At 39.1% G+C, this 21,032-nt stretch overlaps 1 protein-coding gene across 3 annotated transcripts in view; it reads left to right on the forward strand.

Annotated features, from left to right (window-relative positions):
- The window catches only part of RARS2 (arginyl-tRNA synthetase 2, mitochondrial), an 85,279-nt gene that overhangs the window by 36,351 nt on the left and 27,896 nt on the right, over positions 1-21,032 (forward strand). For 2 of the 3 annotated variants that reach the window (XM_055433885.2, XM_055433886.2), the window contains exons 6-8: positions 10,169-10,224; positions 17,309-17,392; positions 20,036-20,112. In XM_055433885.2, the coding sequence (XP_055289860.2) occupies positions 10,169-10,224; positions 17,309-17,392; positions 20,036-20,112 (217 nt within the window). Of the gene's footprint in view, positions 1-8,718; positions 8,968-10,168; positions 10,225-17,308; positions 17,393-20,035; positions 20,113-21,032 lie in introns of those variants that run through there. The other variant, XM_088840726.1, reaches the window with a different exon arrangement.

A 21,032-nucleotide genomic window follows, 5' to 3' on the forward strand; every position in this document is an offset into this window, starting at 1 on the left:
ATGTTACGAATTCAGATCCAACATCCCAGGGTCCATTACATGAAATGCATATTATTTTAAATTACCAGAAAAATAGCTTGATGTTTTATTTTTTATTTTTTCTTGGCAATATAGAGTTTATGTAGGTTTTGGCTTTCCATTTGGAAACACATTTGATACAGTACGAAGTAATTTCATTTACTAGGAAATAAAATATCACGTCAGACTTTTTACTGACAATTAAGAACTACTAGTTTTTGTAAGGTTATATTTTCTTCTATTTTTAACATCCTTTAAGGTTCAGGAGAGGAAAAGCAATGAATTCTAAAGTTCTTATAACAAAATACAAGGAATTATCTTTATTCAGTCTACAGTTGCCTGTGATTTCTTTGTTTAAATGTCAGTAAAGTAGGCCACCATCATCTAAAAAACAAAACAGACCAAGAAAGGGTAAAATGATATCCCTGCAACTGATTTCATGTTATTTGAAAGAAAGAATCATGATAATCAAGAATTCTCTCATGTTCATTTAAGTCTTCAGATAAATGCCTCAGAAAACTCGGGATAATTCATTTTAGACACAGCATATATAAATCAATATTTCTAATAAAAAATAACTTAAGGTAGTATTTTTCAATCCATTGGTGAGCTTTATGTATTACAGTATCATGAACAATTTGGTTAGGGGTACACTAGTCAGATACTATCTAAAATTCCATATTCAATATCATAAATCCATCTCTAAGCGCATTTATATTTCCCTTGTTACATTTAACTTTCTAAGAGACCATTCTTATTTATATTTACTGATCCAGGAAAAATAATCCAAATGAATTGGTTAATAATTCTTTGTCTCCATTATGACATGGTTCTGCTTGAAATATGAGCATCCTTAAACTTATCTTCACCACTTCAATGATTACATAATATGCTTTTAATCCAAGTGAGTTATTTGAGAGGTACCACATTAATCTTCAGAGAATTTCTCTGATTTTTGACTCTACAGTAGTTTCAGAAGAACACACTTTTATTCATTCTGATTTGTCTGCTATCAAATAATCTATAAAGAAATTAGATGTGTAAAGACTTCAGTTTCTGAGTGGATTAGTCCTAGGGTTTAAGTATGAATTGCCCGAAATCTTTCCAGAAATTTAAAAGCCACTAGGATCATAGAATTTCAGATGTTTGACAAAAGTCTTAAAATTCTTCCTTCTTTACTCATTTCTTCTACTTTTTTTTTTTCTCTAGTGTTTAGGGCCCTTAGGGTTGACAGCCTATAGCTGTTGAAATGCACCAGACAAAAGGTCATTTTCCTTACAGAGAGGGGCTGGGATCAGATGTTACCTTGTGAAAAAGTTGTGTTTGATGCAGAGATTCAGGTGGGGAGCCAGGACTCCCATTATTTCTGGAAGTTTTGATATACTCGATGGAATCTTGATGGTTTTCTTATAAAGAGAGAGAGAAATGGATACTTTTAGTGAAGAGTGACTTTCAGTGTCTAGAAGGCTGATACTATCATTTCAAGGCTGGGACTCAAAAGCAACTGATGCTGGGCAGGGGCCAGGGCCCCCACTGTGGAGTAGGGGGACATACCAGCCTCTTCTCGTGCTCCCACCATCCCCTCAGCTTTGCTTACTTGTTCTCAAGCCTGCATTCCTATGGGACTCAGACATACCTTGGGGATTTCAACTGCTGGGAAAAGTGGAGAAAACCTGTCTTTTATCTCTGCCAAGCCCACTCCTATGTGTTACCGTACACATTGGGGGAGCGTCATCGCCCTATTATTTTTATTTACTTTTGGCTGTGCCAGGTCTTTGTTGCTTCGTGCAGGCTTTCCCTAGTTGCAGTTAGCAGCAGGTCCTATTCGTTGCAGCGTGCAGGCTTCTCGTGGAGGTGGCTTCTCTAGTTGCGGAGCACAGGTTCTAGATCCCACAGGCTCAGTACTTGTGACATACTGGCTTAGCTGCTCCACGGCTTGTGGAATCTTCCGGGACCAGGGACCCAACCTGTGTCCCCTGCATTGGCAAGCTTGATGTTTTAATATGGCTCTAAATAGTCTTCATGATAACTTTCTTACATGCCATCAATAAAACCATCTAATCTTTGAATTGTTCTTGCTGCTGCTGCTAAGCTGCTGCTAAGTCATGTCAGTTGTGTCCGACTCTGTGTGACCCCATAGATGCAGCCTACCAGGCTCCCCCGTCCCTGGGATTCTCCAGGCAAGAACACTGGAGTGGGTTGCTATTTCCTTCTCCAATGCATGAAAGTGAAAAGTGAAAGTGAAGTCGCTCAGTCATGTCCGACTCTTAGCGACCCCGTGGACTCCAGCCTACCAGGCTCCTCCATCCATGGGAGTTTCCAGGCAAGAGTACTGGAGTGGGTCGCCAGTGCCTTCTCTGTTCTTAGGCAACCAAAAAATTGTTCTTAGGCAACCAAAAAATTGTTCTTAGGCAACCAAAAAAACAAAAAGATCACTTTTGGAGTATGGCTGGCAGGTTCATGACCATTATTGGAAAAATTGTATTTGCCTTTTTCAAAGCTAAGGAAAAATGTCGATGAGCTGTTTTCTCACTTAGCTAGAACTTGCTGGAGTCTTTATCTTAGTATATGTTTTTGTGGAAGATTTTTTTAAGTGAATGTGATAAATACTATTTCCGGTTTCTTAACTCATTATTATAATTTATGGTGATAAACTTACTTATGATTAGCACCTGGATAATCAGAGGTGAATGGGATTTATTTGTACTGTCTTCTGCCACTCAATCCTATTCTTAGAAAAAGCAGACCCTCTAAGACTTGGTAAACTCATCTGTTTATGACAAGGATTGATTGTTGAGCAAGCTAACCTTATGGAGCAGATCTAAATTATGAATAAATCTTACACTACCAGTGTGCTCCAGTCAAGATATTTAAAGTTTAAATGTTGTTGCATCAAAAGAACAGAGAATTCTGCAGTCATCCTCACACCAAAGAGGAACTACACTAAGGCCATCCCCCAAAGAAAGTTGCTTGTCGTTTCAGTTATCTTTTGCTTAACAAGCCACTACAAAACTTGATGCAGGGAATGGCAAACTTTAGCTCATGGGCAAAATCCAGCCTGCTCTATTTTTGTAAATTTGGAATACAGTCTTAGATATTAATTTATATATTGTCAGAGTGGCTACTTTGGTACTCTAAAGGCAATTGAGTACAATAGACAAATAATTGAGATAGAGATTAGGTGGCCTAATGTATTTACTGTCTGGCTCTTTAAGAAAAAGTTTGCCACACTACTGATTAGTGTTTTAAAACAACAACCAGTTGTTTTATATTTCATGTATAGACCAGGAAATTGGGGGGAGCATAGCCTAATGGTTTTTTTGCTTGCTTGTGGTCACTTAAGCAACTCTGGTCATCTAGACATTATACTAGGGCTGGAAATCCAGGTAACTCATTTACTTTTCTGGTGTCTCACCTGTGGGCTGGCCAGGCATCTGTCTGTATTCTCTCTCTAGCAGAGTTGCCAGACCTCTTTACAAAGGTGCTCAGGACTCCAAAATAGTAAAATATCTGGTCTTGTAACAGGTATATCATCACTTATGTCACTGCTGATCAAAGCAAGTCACAAGATCATCCCTGACTCGGGGCAGGGAAGTAGATTATATCTCTTAACAAGGGAGTGGCAAAGAGTTTGTGGACACTTTTAATTCTTTTCATTGTATCTTTACAGTGCAGGATACATACCCTTCTCTGGGGAGGCACTTCAGTACTCTTACACTCCTTGCTTTTACCTAACTAGCAGTAAAGGAATATCAGTAGGAAAGTAGAATAGTATCTGTTACTGCACATTCACCCTTGAAATAGTGCTATTGCCAGTTTCTTGAAATGTGAAGTTCCCACCCATGCACCTTCTTAATGTTCACTTCCTCTTTACCATCCCTTCTCCCCAACCAAAACCAAAATACCAAGACTGGTCTTTCTTAGTCATTGATTCTTTGGTTTTTCTCCAAAGTTTTTGTTTCCCACATAATACTCCTTTTTGTTTATGCTAATAAGAAATGTCTAAAAATAGCCTGTTCCATTTGAGTTGTATTCTGGAGGCTTTTTGAACTGCAGTTTATTTACTTACAGATTTGCCTCTATCGACTTTTTTCCAAAGCAGTTAAGGAAGGCTGGAACTTTTATAAGCATCTGATCGTTAATGAAAGCAGAGTCCATTCCCCAGCAGTCATCTCTGCTTTCTGTTATTTTTCATCTGGCAGTGGTGGGGGACTAGAGCTGCTTCCTCCCTTAGAAGTATTCCAGATTCTGTGATTCTTGTTGTGGTTTCAAAAGAGAGACAGAGAGGTAGACGGGAGGGTAAAAATTGATAGAAAACATCCTTCCTGAATTTCTTCTGAAAATGAATGAGATGGGAAGAGAGAATTTCTTTAAGTACATAGTATCTTTAATAGACCAGGTGACTTCACCCCAAAGTAAAGAGATAGAAACACTGTGTTCAAGAAACTTGCCCCAGGGACTTCCCTGGTGGTCCAGTGCTTGAGAGTTCTCTTTCCAATGCAGGGGGTGAGGGTTCGATCCCTGGTCGGGAACCTAAGATCTCACATGCCTTGGGGCCAAAATACCAAAACATAAAACAGAAGCAGTATTGTAACAGGTTCAGTGAAGATTTTTAAAATGGTCCACATCAAAAGAAATCTTTGAAAAATAGAAACTTGGCCCTTAGATTGAGATGATGATGGTGATGCTAGGTCAAGGAGCTTGTTCAGAGTCACAGAGCTAACTCTGAATCCTATATGTTTAACCTTTACTGCCTCCCTGATATAGTGATATATGGTTGGTTTCCCTATATTTTGTCAGATTCAGGAGGAGTGTGATGAAGTGCCAGGGTAGATGACTGTCTACCTCGGACTTTGGCTCTCCCTGGTGGGTAGAGTAAGACTTGAAGCATCAGCAGCAGTTGCCTCTCTCCTGAGTCAGCCCTTGCTATTGTGTTCAGATCAAATCTGCAGGAGCACAGTCAGCAGTTGTAGCCATTCTTCTCTTTTATCAACACATGTTCCCCCACCCGCTGCTGTTCCTGTATGTGAAGTGTTCCCACAGAACAAATTGACCTCTGGGAAAATAGGAGTCCAGGAGATCAGGGTACTAGCTTTTACTTAGTAACAGATTCAGTCATCTGGAATGGGACAGTTTGTTTCTCTGGTCTCTTATGTGTGGAAAATAAGAGTAATACTATCTCTTTTCTTACAAGATTGAGGAAATTACATGAAGTAATATTTCAGAGTTCCAGTAAAGCATCCAAGTTGTATTCCATAGCAGTTACTTTGGCTGCCAAAGGAATTGAATTTGTATTTTCCATTTCATTGTATTCTCTTCCGAGTAGGAATGTGGTGCCAGAGAATGTCAAATTGATATATCAAGGGAGGTTTTTTGAAGCTCTAGACAGATTGAGTTCTTCTAATTCTAAAGAAAAAGCACAAAAGTTCTAGCCAACAGGCACATTAAAAGATGTTCAACACTGCTAATCATCAGAGAAATGCAAATCAAAACCACAATGAGATATACCTCACACGTATCAGAATGGGTATCATCAGAAAGATCACAAATAACCAATGTTGGCAAAGATGTGAGAAAAGGGAACCCTGTGCACTGTTGGAGAAAATGTAAATTGGTAAAACTGCTGTGGAAACAGTATGGAGGTTTCTCAAAAAACTAAAAATAAAACTGCCATATGATCCAGGTATATAGCTGAAGGAAAAAAACACTAAAAAGATTCATGCACCCCAACATTCACAGCAGCATTATTTACAGTACCCAAGATATGGAAATAACCTAAGTGTCCATCAATAGAAGAATGGATAAAGATGAGGTTTGTGTGGAATACCACTCAGCTATAACAAAGAATGAAAATTTACATTTGCAACAGCATAGATGGACTTGGAGGGCATTGTACTAAATGAAATTAAGTCAGAGGAAGACAAATACTTATGTAATTATTTATATGTGGAATCTAAAAAATAAACTAATGAATACAACAAAAAAGAAACAGTCACAGATACAGAGCGCAAACTTGGGGTTACCCGTGGGGAGGGGCAAGGTAGGGATGGGGGTGAAGACATACAGACTACTATGTATGAAAAAAGCTACACGGATATATTTTACATATATCTACACAGGGCGACATTTTACATTATATTAAAGGTTGTGATTCACTGGTGTACACCTGAAACATGTAATGTATATCAACTGTACCTTTTTGCATTTTAAAAAATGCAAAAGCTATGCAAAAACTATATTTTTAGATAATATTTTTATTAGATAATAACCTTAGTTTTTGAAAATTCAAAGATGACAAAAGGGTGTGCAGTGAGAAGGCAGAGTCCTCCCTACCCCAGTCTCCTGGTTCTCTTTTACAGACATTCACCAATATCAGTTTCTTGCTTACCCTCCTAGAGAGCATACATATTATACACTGTTCTTCTCCTTTTTTCATTAAACGATGCATCTTACATTCCTTTAATATCAGCACATCCATGGCCAGCTTATTTTTATTTTTTTATAGTTTTTTTTTAAAAATCAGCTTTATTGAGGTATAATTATACTGTACAATGCAAATCACTGTATTTAACGTATTTAATGAGTTTTGTCAAAGATGCCAGGTCACGTAACCACCACTACCGGTTATGATATCACAGTTTCTCTTCTTTTTTTTAGCCTTCATCTGTATTACTCCCTTTTATTCTGCTTACTTGGGATTTAGTTTGAGCCTCCCTTTCTAGTTTCTTAAAGGAGAGTCTTCAATTATTGATTTGAAACCTTTCTTCTGTTCTGATATAAATATTTTAATGGTGTAGATTGGTATGCTTTAGCTACATCTCATGAAATTTGTTCGTAAAGCAAATCTTTCTAGTTTTCTAGTTGTTTAAGGCAGAAGGGCAATTAAGCCTAAGCCTTGTTCTTCTCTCTTGACTAGAAGCAGGAGATTACTTATTTTTTGATACCATAGAAGAACATTTGCTTTCTTTCTAAATAATGATTACATGAATTTCCTTATAGTTTCATAATTTCACAATTGTATACAGATACCTGTCAGATCAAGATTTTAAACTGTAATACCCTTAAAAAGGTAAACAACAGGGCTTTGGAGACAGACTACAAGTAAGCTCTTGTTTTTAACAACTTTTAACCAGCTGTGTCCTAGTTAATATCTTTCTTAATATTAAAAAACTTAGGAAATTTTCAAACATACACAAAAAAGAGAAAATGTATATTAAGCCCCATATGCTCATCATCTAGGTTCAAGAGTCCTCAAGATATTGCCAAATGTACTTCACTTTCATATTTCCTTTTTGGGTCTCAATTTTCTCATCAAAAATAAGAGATGAGAGTACCTTACATCACAGTTCTTCTGACTGTTGAGTTAATGCTTGTAAAGTGTGTCAGACTGTGCCTGTTGGAGAGTGAATGCGCTCCAGAAGCATTCAGTTCAGTTCAGTCGCTCAGTCATGTCCGACTCTTTGCGACCCCATGAATCACAGCACTCCAGGCCTTCCTGTTCATCACCAACTCCCGGAGTTCACTCAAACTCATGTCCATCGAGTCAGTGATGCCATCCATCCATCTCATTCTCTGTCGTCCCCGTCTCCTCCCACCCCCAATCACTCCCAGCATCAGAGTCTTTTCCAGTGAGTCAACTCTTCGCATGAGGTGGCCAAAGTGTTGGAGCTTCAGCTTTAGCATCAGTCCTTCCAATGAACACCCAGGACTGATCTCCTCTAGAATGGACTGGTTGGATCTCCTTGCAGTCCAAGGGACTCTCAAGAGTCTTCTCCAACACCACAGTTCAAAAGCATCAGTTCTTCAGCGATCAGCTTTCTTCACAGTCCAACTCTCACATCCATACATGACCACGGAAAAAACCATAAGCCTTGATTACATGGACCTTTGTTGGCAAATGTCTCTGCTTTTTAATATGCTACCTAGGTTGGTCATAACTTTCCTTCCAAGGAGTAAGCGTCTTTTAATTTCATGGCTGCAGTCAGCATCTGCAGTGATTTTGGAACCCAAAAAAATAAAGTCTGACACTGTTTCCACTGTTTTTTCATCTATTTCCCATGAAGTGATGGGACCAGATGCCATGATCTTTGTTTTCTGAATGTTGAGCTTCAAGCCAACCTTTTCACTCTCCTCTTTCTCTTTCATCAAGAGGCTTTTGAGTTCCTCTTCACTTTCTGCCATAAGGGTGGAGTCATCTGCATATCTGAGGTTATTGATATTTCTCCCGGCAATCTTGATTCCAGCTTGTGCTTCTTCCAGCCCAGCGTTCCTCATGATGTACTCTGCATATAAGTTAAACAAGCAGGGTGACAATATACAACCTTGACGTACTCCTTTTCCTATTTGGAACCAGTCTGTTGTTCCGTGCACAGTTCTGACTGGTGCTTCCTAACCTGCATACAGGTTTCTCAAGAGGCAGGTCAGGTGGTCTGGTATTCCCATCTCTTTCAGAATTTTCCACAGTTTATTGTGATCTACACACTCAAAGGCTTTGGCATAGTCAATGAAGCAGAAATAGATGCTCTTCTGGAACTCTCTTGCTTTCTCCATGATCCAGTGGATGTTGGCAATTTGATCTCTGGTGCCTCTGCCTTTTCTAAAACCAGCTTGAACATCTGGAAGTTCACGGTTCACGTATTGCTGAAGCCTGGCTTGGAGAATTTTGAGCATGACTTTACTAGCATGTGAGATGATTGCAATTGTGCAGTAGTTTGAGCGTTCTTTGGCATTGCCTTTCTTTGGGATTGGAATGAAGACTGTCCTTTTCCAGTCCTGTGGCCACTGCTGAGTTTTCCAAATATGCTGGCATATTGAGTTCAGCACTTTCACAGCATCATCTTTCAGGATTTGAAATAGCTCAACTGGAATTCCATCACCTCTTCTAGCTTTGTTCGTAGTGACGCTTCCTAAGGCCCACTTGACTTCGGACTCCAGCATGTCTGGCTCTAGGTGAGTGATCACACCATTGTGATTATCTGGGTAATGAAGATCTTTTTTGTACAGTTCTGTGTATTCTTGCCACCTCTTCTTAATATCTTCTGCTTCTGTTAGGTCCATACCATTTCTGTCCTTTATCGAGCCCATCTTTGCATGAAATGTTCCTTTGGTATCTCTAATTTTCTTGAAGAGATCTCTTGTCTTTCCTATTCTGTTGTTTTCCTCTATTTCTTTGCATTGATCACTGAGGAAGGCTTTCTTATCTCTCCTTGCTATTCTTCGGAACTCTGCATTCAGATGCTTATATCTTTCTTTTTCTCCTTTGCTTTTCGCTTCTCAGGTATTGTTAAATCTTAATTGCAACTTTTCAAGCACCAAGAGTAACAAATGTGTTGCTTGAGAATTTGGAATGGTAAACTCTATTTCTGGTTATCCTGGGAAACTTTCCACATAAATATTTTTATATTTTTGTTTTAATTTCTGATACAATAAATATTGATAGATATTGCTCATATAAACAAAATTCCTTTGGGGTCCATAATAATTTTTAGACAGTAAAGAATTGAGAACTGGTGCACTAAACAATTTCTAATAATGTACCTTGTTTGTGTCCAAACAATCCCTCTGAATTTCTTCATCGTTTTACCAAGCCTCTACTGTATCTACTTGCTGAGTGTGACACTTCTGTATATGTTATGTGACTACCTCTTGAGTCACAGGATCAATTCCCTAAGGATGGTTCTTTCTGAGATCTAATTTATCTTTGCTCTAAATGTCTAATTTTAAAAATTATTTATTTTTGGTTATGCTGGGTCTTCATTGCTATGCATGGGCTTTATCTAGTTTTGGCGAGCAGGGGCTATTCTTCGTTGCAGTGCATGGGCTTCTCATTGCAATGTCTTCTCTTGTTACGGACCACAGGCTCTAGGCTCATGGACTTCAGTAGTTGTGGTACATAAGCTTAGTTGCTCCTTGGCATGTGAAATCTTCCCAGCCTCAGGATCGGACCTGTGTCTCCTTCACTGGCAGGCAGATTCTTATCCACTGTACCAGCAGGGAAGTCCTCTTAAATGTCTAATTTTTAACTGTCTTTGTCCAAAATTACCAAAGGCTTTAGTCCACAATTATATTAAACTATAGACCTATGACCTAATTCATTTTAGAACTCTTGTTTGTAGAACAGAAAAAAATAACTTTTACAATTATCTTGCAGTTCACCTAATGTTGCCAAAAAGTTTCACGTTGGACATTTGCGTTCTACCATCATAGGTGAGTGCTGTTAGTTTCACAGAAAATCCTGAACATGACTTTTGGAGCAGAATTTGGTAATACAGTCTTATGGTTTAATGCTTAAGTAGCAAAAGAACAAAGAAACAAAAAAATGAAGTTTATATGAGCTTAATGATAATTAAATATGACCCCAAAATGAAAACAGTTGGTTTAAAAATGACAAACAGAAATTTGTTTCAAAACCAAAAGATTGACTCAAAAACCAGGTATGTATATTTTGATTTTAACTTGTTAAAAGTATGTATGCATATTAGGAACTGAAAGATGCATAAATGAAAATAGTTATATGGGATTGATAGTCAGCCTCCCAATTTTTTTGGTCCATATATTTTGTTTAAAAAATAAACTCAGTCTGACTCAAATGAGTACTAACTGGAGTTTTCAAGACTGAAAATGGAAACAGGACTATACTAACAAAGATTACTGTAATACTTCTTGGTTGTAATGCTTGAGTCTACAGTAGACTTATGATTTCTATTAAAACATGACATTATAGGGTAGCCCATCTTAAAACTGCAGTTCAGTTCAGTTCAGTCACTCAATTGTGTCCGACTCTTTGAGAACCCATGAATCACAGCACGCCAGGCCTCCCTGTCCATCACCAACTCCCGAAGTTCACTCAAACTCATGTCCATCGAGTCGGTGATGCCATCCAGCCATCTCATTCTCTGTCGTCCCCTTCTCCTCCCGCCCCCAATCCTTCCCAGCATCAGACTCTTTTCCAGTGAGTCAACTCGTTGCATGAGGTGGCCAAAGTATTGGAGTTTCAGCTTTAGCATCAGTCCTTCCAATGAACACCCAGGACTGATCTCCTTTAGAATGGACTGGTTGGATCTCCTTGCAGTCCAAGGGACTCTCAAGAGTCTTCTCCAGTACCACAGTTCAAAAGCATCAATTCTTCAGCGATCAGCTTTCTTCACAGTCCAACTCTCACATCCATACATGACCACGGGAAAAACCATAGCCTTGACTAGACAGACCTTTGTTGGCAAAGTAATGTCTCTGCTTTTTAATATACTATCCAGGTTGGTCATAACTTTCCTTCCAAGGAGTAAGCGTCTTTGAATTTCATGGCTGCAATCAGCATCCGCAGTGATTTTGGAACCCAAAAAAACAAAGTCTGACACTGTTTCCACTGTTTCCCCATCTATTTCCCATGAAGTGATGGGACCAGATGCCATGATCTTTGTTTTCTGAATGTTGAGCTTCAAGCCAACCTTTTCACTCTCTTCTTTCACTTTCATCAAGAGGCTTTTGAGTTCCTCTTCACTTTCTGCCATAAGGGTGGTGTCATCCGCATATCTGAGGTTATTGATATTTCTCCCGGCAATCTTGATTCCAGCTTGTGCTTCTTCCAGCCCAGCATTCCTCATGATGTACTCTGGATAGAAGTTAAATAAGCAGGGTGACATTATACAACCTTGTATACTCCTTTTCCTATTTGGAACCAGTCTGTTGTTCCATGCACAGTTCTGACTGGTGCTTCCTGACCTGCATACAGGTTTCTCAAGAGGCAGGTCAGGTGGTCTGGTATTCCCATCTCATTTAGAATATTCCACAGTTTATTGTGATCCACACACTCAAAGGCTTTGGCATAGTCAATGAAGCAGAAATGATGTTTTTCTGGAACTCTCTTGCTTTCTCCATGATCCAGCGGATGTTGGCTACTTGATCTCTGGTGCCTCTGCCTTTTCTAAAACCAGCTTGAACATCTGGAAGTTCACGGTTCACATATTGCTGAAGCCCGGCTTGGAGAATTTTGAGCATGACTTTACTAGCGTGTGAGATGAGTGCAATTGTGCAGTAGTTTGAGCATTCTTTGGCATTGCCTTTCTTTGGAATTGGAATGAAGACTGACCTTTTCCAGTCCTGTGGCCACTGCTGAGTTTTCCAAATATGCTGGCATATTGAGTGCAGCACTTTCACAGCATGATCTTTTGGGATTTGACATAGCTCAACTGGAATTCCATCACCTCTTCTAGCTTTGTTCGTAGTGATGCTTTCTAAGGCCCACTTGACTTCACATTCCAAGATGTTGGCTCTAGGTCAGTGATCACACCATCGTTATTATCTGGGTCATGAAGATCTTTTTTGTACAGTTCTTCTGTGTATTCTTGCCACCTCTTCTTAATATCTTCTGCTTCTGTTAGGTCCATAGCATTTCTGTCCTTTATCAAGCCCATCTTTGCCTGAAATGTTCCCTTGGTATCTCTAATTTTCTTGAAGAGATCTCTTGTTTTTATATTCTGTTGCTTTCCTCTCTATTGATCGCTGAGCAAGGCTTTCTTATCTCTCCTTGCTATTCTTTGAAACTCTGCATTCAGATGCTTATATCTTTCCTTTTCTCCTTTGCTTTTCCCTTCTCTTCTTTTCACAGCTATTTGTAAGGCCTCCTCAGATGGCCATTTTGCTTTTTTTCATTTCTTTTCCATGGGGATGGTCTTGGTCCCTGTCTCCTGTACAATCTCACGAACCTCCGTCCAGAGTTCATCAGGCACTTGATCTACAGATCTCGTCCCTTAAATCTACTTCTCACGTCCACTGTTTAATCATAAGGGATTTGATTTAGGTCATACCTGAATGGTCTAGTGGTTTTCCCTACTTTCTTAATTTAAGTCTGAATTTGGCAATAAGGAGTTCATGATCTGAGTCACAGTCAGCTCCTGGTCTTGTTTTTGCTAACTGTATAGAGCTTCTCCATCTTTGGCTGCAAAGAACATAATCAATCTGATTTCGGTGTTGACCATCTGGTGATGTCCATGTGTAGAGTCTTCTCTTGTGTTGTTGGAAGAGGGTGTTTGCTATGACCAGTGCATTCTCTTTGCAAAACTCTATTAGCCTTTGCCCTGCTTCATTCCGTGCTCCAAGGCCAAATTTGCCTGTTACTCCAGGTGTTTCTTGACTTCCTCTTTTGCATTCCAGTCCCCTATAATGAAAAGGACATCTTTTTTGGGTGTTAGTTCTAAAAGGTCTTGTAGGTCTTCGTAGAACCATTCAACTTCAGCTTCTTCAGGGTTACTGGTTGAGACATAAGGCTGGATTACTGTAATATTGAATGGTTTGCCTTGGAAACGAACAGAAATCATTTTGTCGTTTTTAAGATTGCATCCAAGTACTGCATTTCGGACTCTTGTTGACCATGATGGCTACTCCATTTCTTCTAAGGGATTCCTGCCCACAGTAGTAGATATAATGGTCATCTGAGTTAAATTCACCCATTCCAGTCCATTTTAGTTCACTGATTCCTAGAATGTCTTGTTCACTCTTGCCATCTCCTGTTTGACCACTTCCAATTTGCCTTGATTCATGGACCTAGCATTCCAGGTTCCTATGCAATATTGCTCTTTGCAGCATCAGACGTTGCTTCTATCACCAGTCACATCCACAGCTGGGTATTGGTTTTGGTTTGGGTCCATCCCTTCATTTTTTCTGGAGTTATTTCTCTACTGATCTCCAGTAGCATACTGGGCACCTACCGACCTGGGGAATTCCTCATTCAGTATCCTATCATTTTGCCTTTTGATACTGTTCATGGGGTTCTCAAGGCAAGTATACTGAAGTGGTTTGCCATTCCCTTTTCCGAATTGTGTAATATTAGAGTTGGAAGGACTTTAGAGTTTATCTCATGTAATCTGTCTTCCAGTATAGAAATCTGTCTTTTGCATACTTATAAGAAAGTGATTTAATCCATACCAGAATACTTTAAAGATTTGGAGAATGTCCTTATTTCTGGAATAGGTTATATTGCACTACAGTCAACTCTTGTTGTTACAAAGTTCTCAAGCAGCATTATGAGAGGAATTGATAGGACTTGATGAAAAAGAATATAAGAAATATACTGTGTAAGAAAAACTACATAAATCAAAAGCATAGGAGTAATTCATGGGTAAAGCATGAAGTGCTGCACTCAATATGCCAGCAAATTTGGAAAACTCAGCAGTAGCCACAGGACTGGAAAAGGTCAGTCTTCATTCCAGTCCCAAAGAAAGGCAATGCCAAAGAATGCTCAAACTACTGCACAGTTGCATTCATCTCACACGCTAGTAAAGTCATGCTCAAAATTCTCCAAGCCGGGCTTCACCAATATGTGAACCGTGAACTTCCAGATGTTCAAGCAGGTTTTAGAAAAGGCAGAGGCACCAGAGATCAAATTGCCAACATCTGCTGGATCATGGAGAAAGCAAGACAGTTCCAGAAAAACATCTATTTCTGCTTCACTGACTATGCCAAAGCCTTTGAGTGTGTTGATCACAATAAACTGTGGAATATTCTGAACGATATGGGAATACCAGACCACCTGACCTGCCTCTTGAGAAACCTGTGTGCAGGTCAGGAAGCAATAGTCAGAACTGTGCATGGATCAACAGACTGGTTCCAAATAGGAAAAGGAGTACGTCAAGGTTGTATATTGTCACCCTGCTTTTTTAACTTATATGCAGAGTACATCATGAGGAACGCTCGGCTGGAAGAAGCACAAGCTGGAATCAAGATTGCCGGGAGAAATATCAATAACCTCAGATATGCGGATGACACCACCCTTATGGCAGAAAGTGAAGAGGAACTCAAAAGCCTCTTGATGAAAGAGAAAGAGGAGAGTGAAGAGGTTGGCTTGAAGCTCAACATTCAGAAAACAAAGATCATGGCATCTGGTCCCATCACTTCATGGGAAATAGATGGGGAAACAGTGTCAGACTTTATTTTTTTGGGTTCCAAAATCACTGCGGATGCTGATTGCAGCCATGAAATTCAAAGACGCTTACTCCTTGGAAGGAAAGTTATGACCAACCTAGATAGCATATTAAAAAGCAGAGACATTACTTTGCCAACCAAGGTCCGTCTAGTCATGGCTCTGGTTTTTCCCGTGGTCATGTATGGATGTGAGAGTTGGACTGTGAAGAAAGCTGATCGCCGAAGAATTGATGCTTTTGAACTGTGGTGCTGGAGAAGACTCTTGCGAGTCCCTTGTACTACAAGAAGATCCAACCAGTCCATTCTAAAGGAGATCAGTCCTGGGTGTTCATTGGAAGGACTGATGCTGAAGCTGAAACTCCAATACTTTGGCCACCTCATGCGATGAGTTTACTCACTGGAAAAGACTCTGATGCTGGGAGGGATTGGGAGCAGGAGGAGAAGGGGACGACAGAGAATGAGATGGCTGGATGGCATCACCGACTCGATGGACATGAGTTTAAGTGAACTTCGGGAGTTGGTGATGGACAGGGAGGCCTGGCGTGCTGTGATTCATGGGGTCGCAGAGAGTCGGACACAACTGAGCAACTGAACTGAACTGAAAGCATGATAAACTTGTTTGACAGTTGTTAAGGGAAATGCTTGAACCAGGAAGAGATAATATTTATTGAAACTTACCATGTTAAGTGTTTTCATGTATTATTTGGACTAGTTTCACAGTAGGCCTGATTAGTAAGTCCTTTTGTAAATGAGGAAACTCAGACCCCGAAAGTAACTTTCCCCAGATCACAAAGCTAGTAAAGTATAGTAGCAAGAATTTGAAATTATGCAGCCTAATTCCAAAAGCCTAGGTTCAGGCATTTAGTTGAATTTATAAGATAATAGGTGCTTCCCTGGGAGCTTAGCTGGTAAAGAATCTGCCTGCTATGCAGGAGACCCCAGTTTGATTCCTGGGTCAGCAAGATCCCCTGGAGAAGGGATAGTCTATCCACCCTAGTGTTCATGGGCTTCCCTGGTGGATCAGATGGTAAGGAATCTGTCTGTAGTGCAGGAGACCTGGGTTCGATCCCTGGGTTGGGAAGATCCTCTGGAGGAGACAACCTACTCCAATATTCTTGCTTGGCGAATCCCCATGGACAGAGGAGTCTGACGGGCTATGGTCCATGGTGTTGCAAAGAGTTGGACTCAATTAAATGACTAAGCACACACATAAGATAATAAGGTACTACAAGAAAACAGGGTTACAGTGTGAGTACCAGCTGCAAAAGGTGAATTCTGTTGCTGGGACTATATAGTTTGGGGAAGTCTAGAAGTAGGGAAACTGGAGAAGTAGCTACTCTAATTTGTCAGCTATGCCTATTTGTGAGGGGTTATTTGCAGAAAACTAGATCTCCTCTAGTAAAAGCAGGAGGGAATTTACAATGGGGTATCGAATAGCTTGCAGAGTTGTTGGGAATGCTAAAGACGCTTTGGATTAAGCTGACATAGATGATGCCCAAAACTACCACAGAACTTCATCATCAAGGGAGCTTCTGCCTTTTCTTTGATTACTGCTGCTGCCAGAGTCAGGAACCTGCCATTATTCCTGGTTTATTGTACCTTCGAGAATTCAGAGAAGCAAAAGAGGTCACCCGTATCCTATCTTTCACTTCCCTTGGAAGTTGTATAACAGGACACTAGGACCTCTAGTAGTGATGCCACTAAAAGTCAAAGCCTCCACCGCTGTGCTTTTCAGAAAAAATAAAGGTAACTTGCCTTTCACCTTCTAGATCACAAAGTGTGTCTGATTGCCCGTGACTTCTGGAACCCTAACTGCAGTAGGTTCTGGGGTCTGTTGCTTTTATCTTTGCGGCCTTTGCAGTATGTGCAGAATGGAATAGATGTCAAATGTCAGATCTGCATCAGCAGTACAGAAAGGTGGAGGCCTTGGATTCCTGTGTGCTGTTATTTAGGGAGCAACATGAGAGGTTGGACTTTATAACTGAAAGAAGGTAGAGTAAGCTACTTAAAAAAAAAAAAAAACACCATATGGCTAAGTTCTTTAGGGAACAACCAGATTATATATTCTTTGTTAATTACTGGGATTCTGTTATTTTCTGTCCTTGGAATTAACTTGGAATCACAATTACTCTGTGTATTCATAACCTCCATTAATGTTGATGAAAATTGTGAGATTTAGAATAACTACATCCTCCAAAATAATTTTTACTCCCTTTCTGTAATATAAATGAAAACACAATAATGAATATTTTTGCTTTTTAAAAAAAGTTAGTAAATTTTGTCAAGAGAATTTTCTGTCATGCTTTGATATTAGATGGTTTGAACATGCCGAAACATATAAGAATGAGAAACTGTGTATTTTATTGATTACTAGGAAATTTTATAGCAAATCTCAAAGAAGCTTTAGGACATCAAGTAACAAGAATAAATTATCTTGGCGATTGGGGCATGCAGTTTGGTAAGTAAGTTTGAGGTTTTATTTTTCACATCATTGTTAAGTTTAATTTGTTTTAATATGACATTACTTGATCATCTGGACAAAATATGGGCAAACTCCCATTGGATGAAGTAGTGCCTCCTACCTGTTTTTTTTCCTGATGGCTCTTTTCCATAAATCTTGTATTTTACTCATTAGAATAATTCTCACCATACAAGTACGTTTTGGGGGGAGGAAACTTCATACATACAGAACAAGTCCTGAAAAATACAAACTTTTGTGATTTTATTAAAGTAGCTTACATTCATTAGTTAAATGTAGATGTAAGTATTAGAGGAAGAGTAAGACTAGGTATACACCCTTCTCAACAGCCTCCCCAGGCCAACCTACAGGAAATGGGATTTGTCATACCCTGAGCCAGTGGCCTAGAGGAAAAACAAACCGGGATATTTTGGCTTCCCCTTAAATTGTACAAATCGTGGAGTGGGTGATTGGTCAAAATGAAGAGGAAGAAAATAGCGAGACCGAAAGAGTTGAATGCCAAAGATTATCTCTAATGTCTTGAGTTTACTCAGAACCGTTCCCAGCTCATATACTGCAGTAGTCAGGGTGTGGAATGACAAGATAGATGAAGTTGATGTGGTAGGGAAGGACTAGTAGAATGTAAAATGCAAAGTTTTTATTAAAATCTCAGGCACCTACCATGTGCCTTCTAAGATCCAGCCCTTGTGTCATCTCGGAAAAGCATTCCCTGACACCCCAACACACCCTTGCCCACCTTCTCACATCACCAAGTTCCTCGTATCCAGTTCTTCCCAAATGGGCTTCTCTTCCTACTGTATTCTTTTGTATGCTACTCTCCCCTGCTAGGTGAAATGTTCCATGAAAGCATGGGCTGTGTCTTAGTGATTTTTGTATCCATCGTGCTTAGCACGTAATAGGCACTCAGAATGATGAAAGAATCTGTCTTGGGAAGTCTTTCACAATCTATTCCAAAAGAAAGGCTAGGTAACATTTTCGGTACTAAATACCATGTTCCATATCTACTGAAATGAAATCAGAGTTTCTGAAAGATAAATTTATCATGATCTTCTCTTATGTATGTTATCCTCTCAGTTTATAAAAATCTTTTTTAGACACTAAAAAGAATAGAGCTTCAACCTAGCAGTGCCCTTACTATTCATTGTGGAGGAACAGAATACATGCCTTGCATTTAAAAAACCCACCTGCAGCTCACAGTGGGCACTCAGAGTTTTGGGCTCTCAGCTCAACAGTCAGATTTAATAGATGGCATCCACTTTATATGAGTTTGACTGATTCAAGCACTTCACAGCCATTAGCAAATATGTGATTATGATATTCATTAAGTTTTAGCTGCAGGGTTTTATTGTAGTGGTTTTTCTCTAAAGGACTACTATGGTTAATGATCTGTCGACATTTCCATCATTGTTAAAGAGTTTTAATTTTGGCTGTTCACCTATACCATATTAAAAGTTGGCCAGCAGTTCTTAAGTACAGAATTAATTTTTGGAAATGTATTAGGTTGAATGTCAAATGGAATTGGCCTTTACTTTTCTTGTCTCCATTTTTTAGAATGCTTTGGGTGTCTTTTCACACCCAGCTTCCAGGACCCTGAATCATGATCACATTTGCTATTGCTTAAAAGTGAATAGTGCTGGTACTTATTTCAGTCATCCTTCTAGTTCCTGTCTAAGCTCCAAAGATTCCCTACCCTGTGTTTAGTAACATTCCACTTTCTGCTGAGGCTATATAGAAAAATGTACATCAGCAAGGCCCAGCAGCAATAGCTTCTTTAGATCCGAAGCTAGATAACTGACATAGAAACAAATTAGTTTTTTTTAAATTGTACTACCTATAATTACTCTTGGCCCAGACTACATATATCCTTCCAATCCAAAATTGTGGTCACCTTTTAGCAAAATATCTTAAGAATATAAATATTCAGAGTCTCTACTAAGAATTTTCATTGTCATTTTCAAACCTCAACTATTATTTTTTTTAAAGTTCAAATTAATACCATCTCTGAATTTTGAACTTACAAAAGACTAAAAAAAACCAAAAACTTAAACAAAACAGTGGCAAGTGAAAGACAAATATATAGCCAGATAAAAGCTTTTTGTCACCTTGAATGAGAAGAGTGATCAGAGTTTTACTTTCAGTTATTTGAGAACTAATAATTGTAACACTAATCTGATTCCTATCTTTATTTTCACATCTACAAACTTTAAAAGATATTTGAAATCACTTGCCATCATTGTCTTTTCACAAATTTTAAGTGTCTAGTATGTCTAGTACCTGGTAGCACGATGTCCTTCCACAGAGTAGTTGCTATAAATGCTTGTTTTACTGATGTCTTGTAGGGAGGTAGGTGTTGGGCACTGTTAGCACAAAGATAAATTAGTCCCAGAATCTGCCTTTGAGCTCATAGACTTTTAGTTTCTGTGGAATTAATTTCAGTGAGCCCTTCTATATACATTGAATTTGTGATTCAGTATAATGAATTTGACTTGTGTCAGTTTATGGGGTAGCAGGACATGATAGTGTGTGTTTTGCAGTATTCTTAGGATGCAGACCTGTTCCTTGCCGTGACTGTTCTCTACTGTTGCATTTTTTAATTTTCTCATTTATGGATTATTGTGGTAGGTCTTCTGGGAACTGGCTTCCAGCTATTTGGCTATGAAGAAAAACTCCAGTCCAGTCCTTTACAGCATCTCTTTGAAGTAAGTTGGCAAAAAAAAAAAATTAGAAAATGCTTCATCTTTTTTCAGAGTACAGTGCAGCTTGGTAACACATTTTTACTCCCAGGGACTTTAAAAACAACAACAACAACAAAATTGTTCTTAAAACAAGGACCCAAAATTATTGAAAATATTGCTTATATTTTACTAAGGACTTAATTTTCCTATCCAAATATTTCTGTATTACTATTTTAGTTGATTTGGGACAATATTTATTCAGGTATAGAATCTTGGCATAAACACACAGAATATCAGATTCAGCAAAGAATTCTTTTGGCCTTTTATTTGTTGTTATGTACTGCAGCTTCCTTTGCTCTAATAACTATAATTCATTTAGACTTGAGGAAACATGAGTATATATGTTTTTGCTCTTGTTCTGTTGTAGAGGGAAGGCATGTATGTATTTCTCCAAATTTGTGTGTCCTTTTTCATTTGTCTTTCAGCTCCTTTTCCTGGCTGTTGCCCAACGTGCACGTCTTTCTATTCTACCTTGTTTAGTCCCTTGGACACTCTGCTTTTCTGCCCTCAGTTCTTCCTGGAGCTTATTAATAAAGCTCTTCCTGTCCAGTAATCTCCAGGAATGTGTTTCCTTTTCATGGTCCCAGTTGTTATCTCTGGGCCTGACAAGGAGCACAGATACCACCAGCCACTTTGGTGACATGGGGGATCAGACTAAGGCTGTGGAAGAGTGCTTGCCAAACAGTGCTTTACCCCTCTAGCCAGAGCCACAGAGAGCACATCCTTTCCATTTTTGTTTCATTATTTTGTAGTTAAATTTAACAAAACATCTGATTCTTAAAGATCTTTAACATTTGTGATTTCCTCCTGAGTTTGTACTTTCACTTGCATTTTAAATGCCTGTGTTTTGATTTATGAAAGTGAAAGTGTTAGTCACTCAGTTG

The sequence above is a fragment of the Moschus berezovskii genome, chromosome 10, assembly GCF_049115385.1.
Source record: "Moschus berezovskii isolate FMDL1 chromosome 10, NW_MosBer_1.0, whole genome shotgun sequence".
Classification (NCBI taxonomy): Eukaryota; Metazoa; Chordata; class Mammalia; order Artiodactyla; family Moschidae; genus Moschus; species Moschus berezovskii.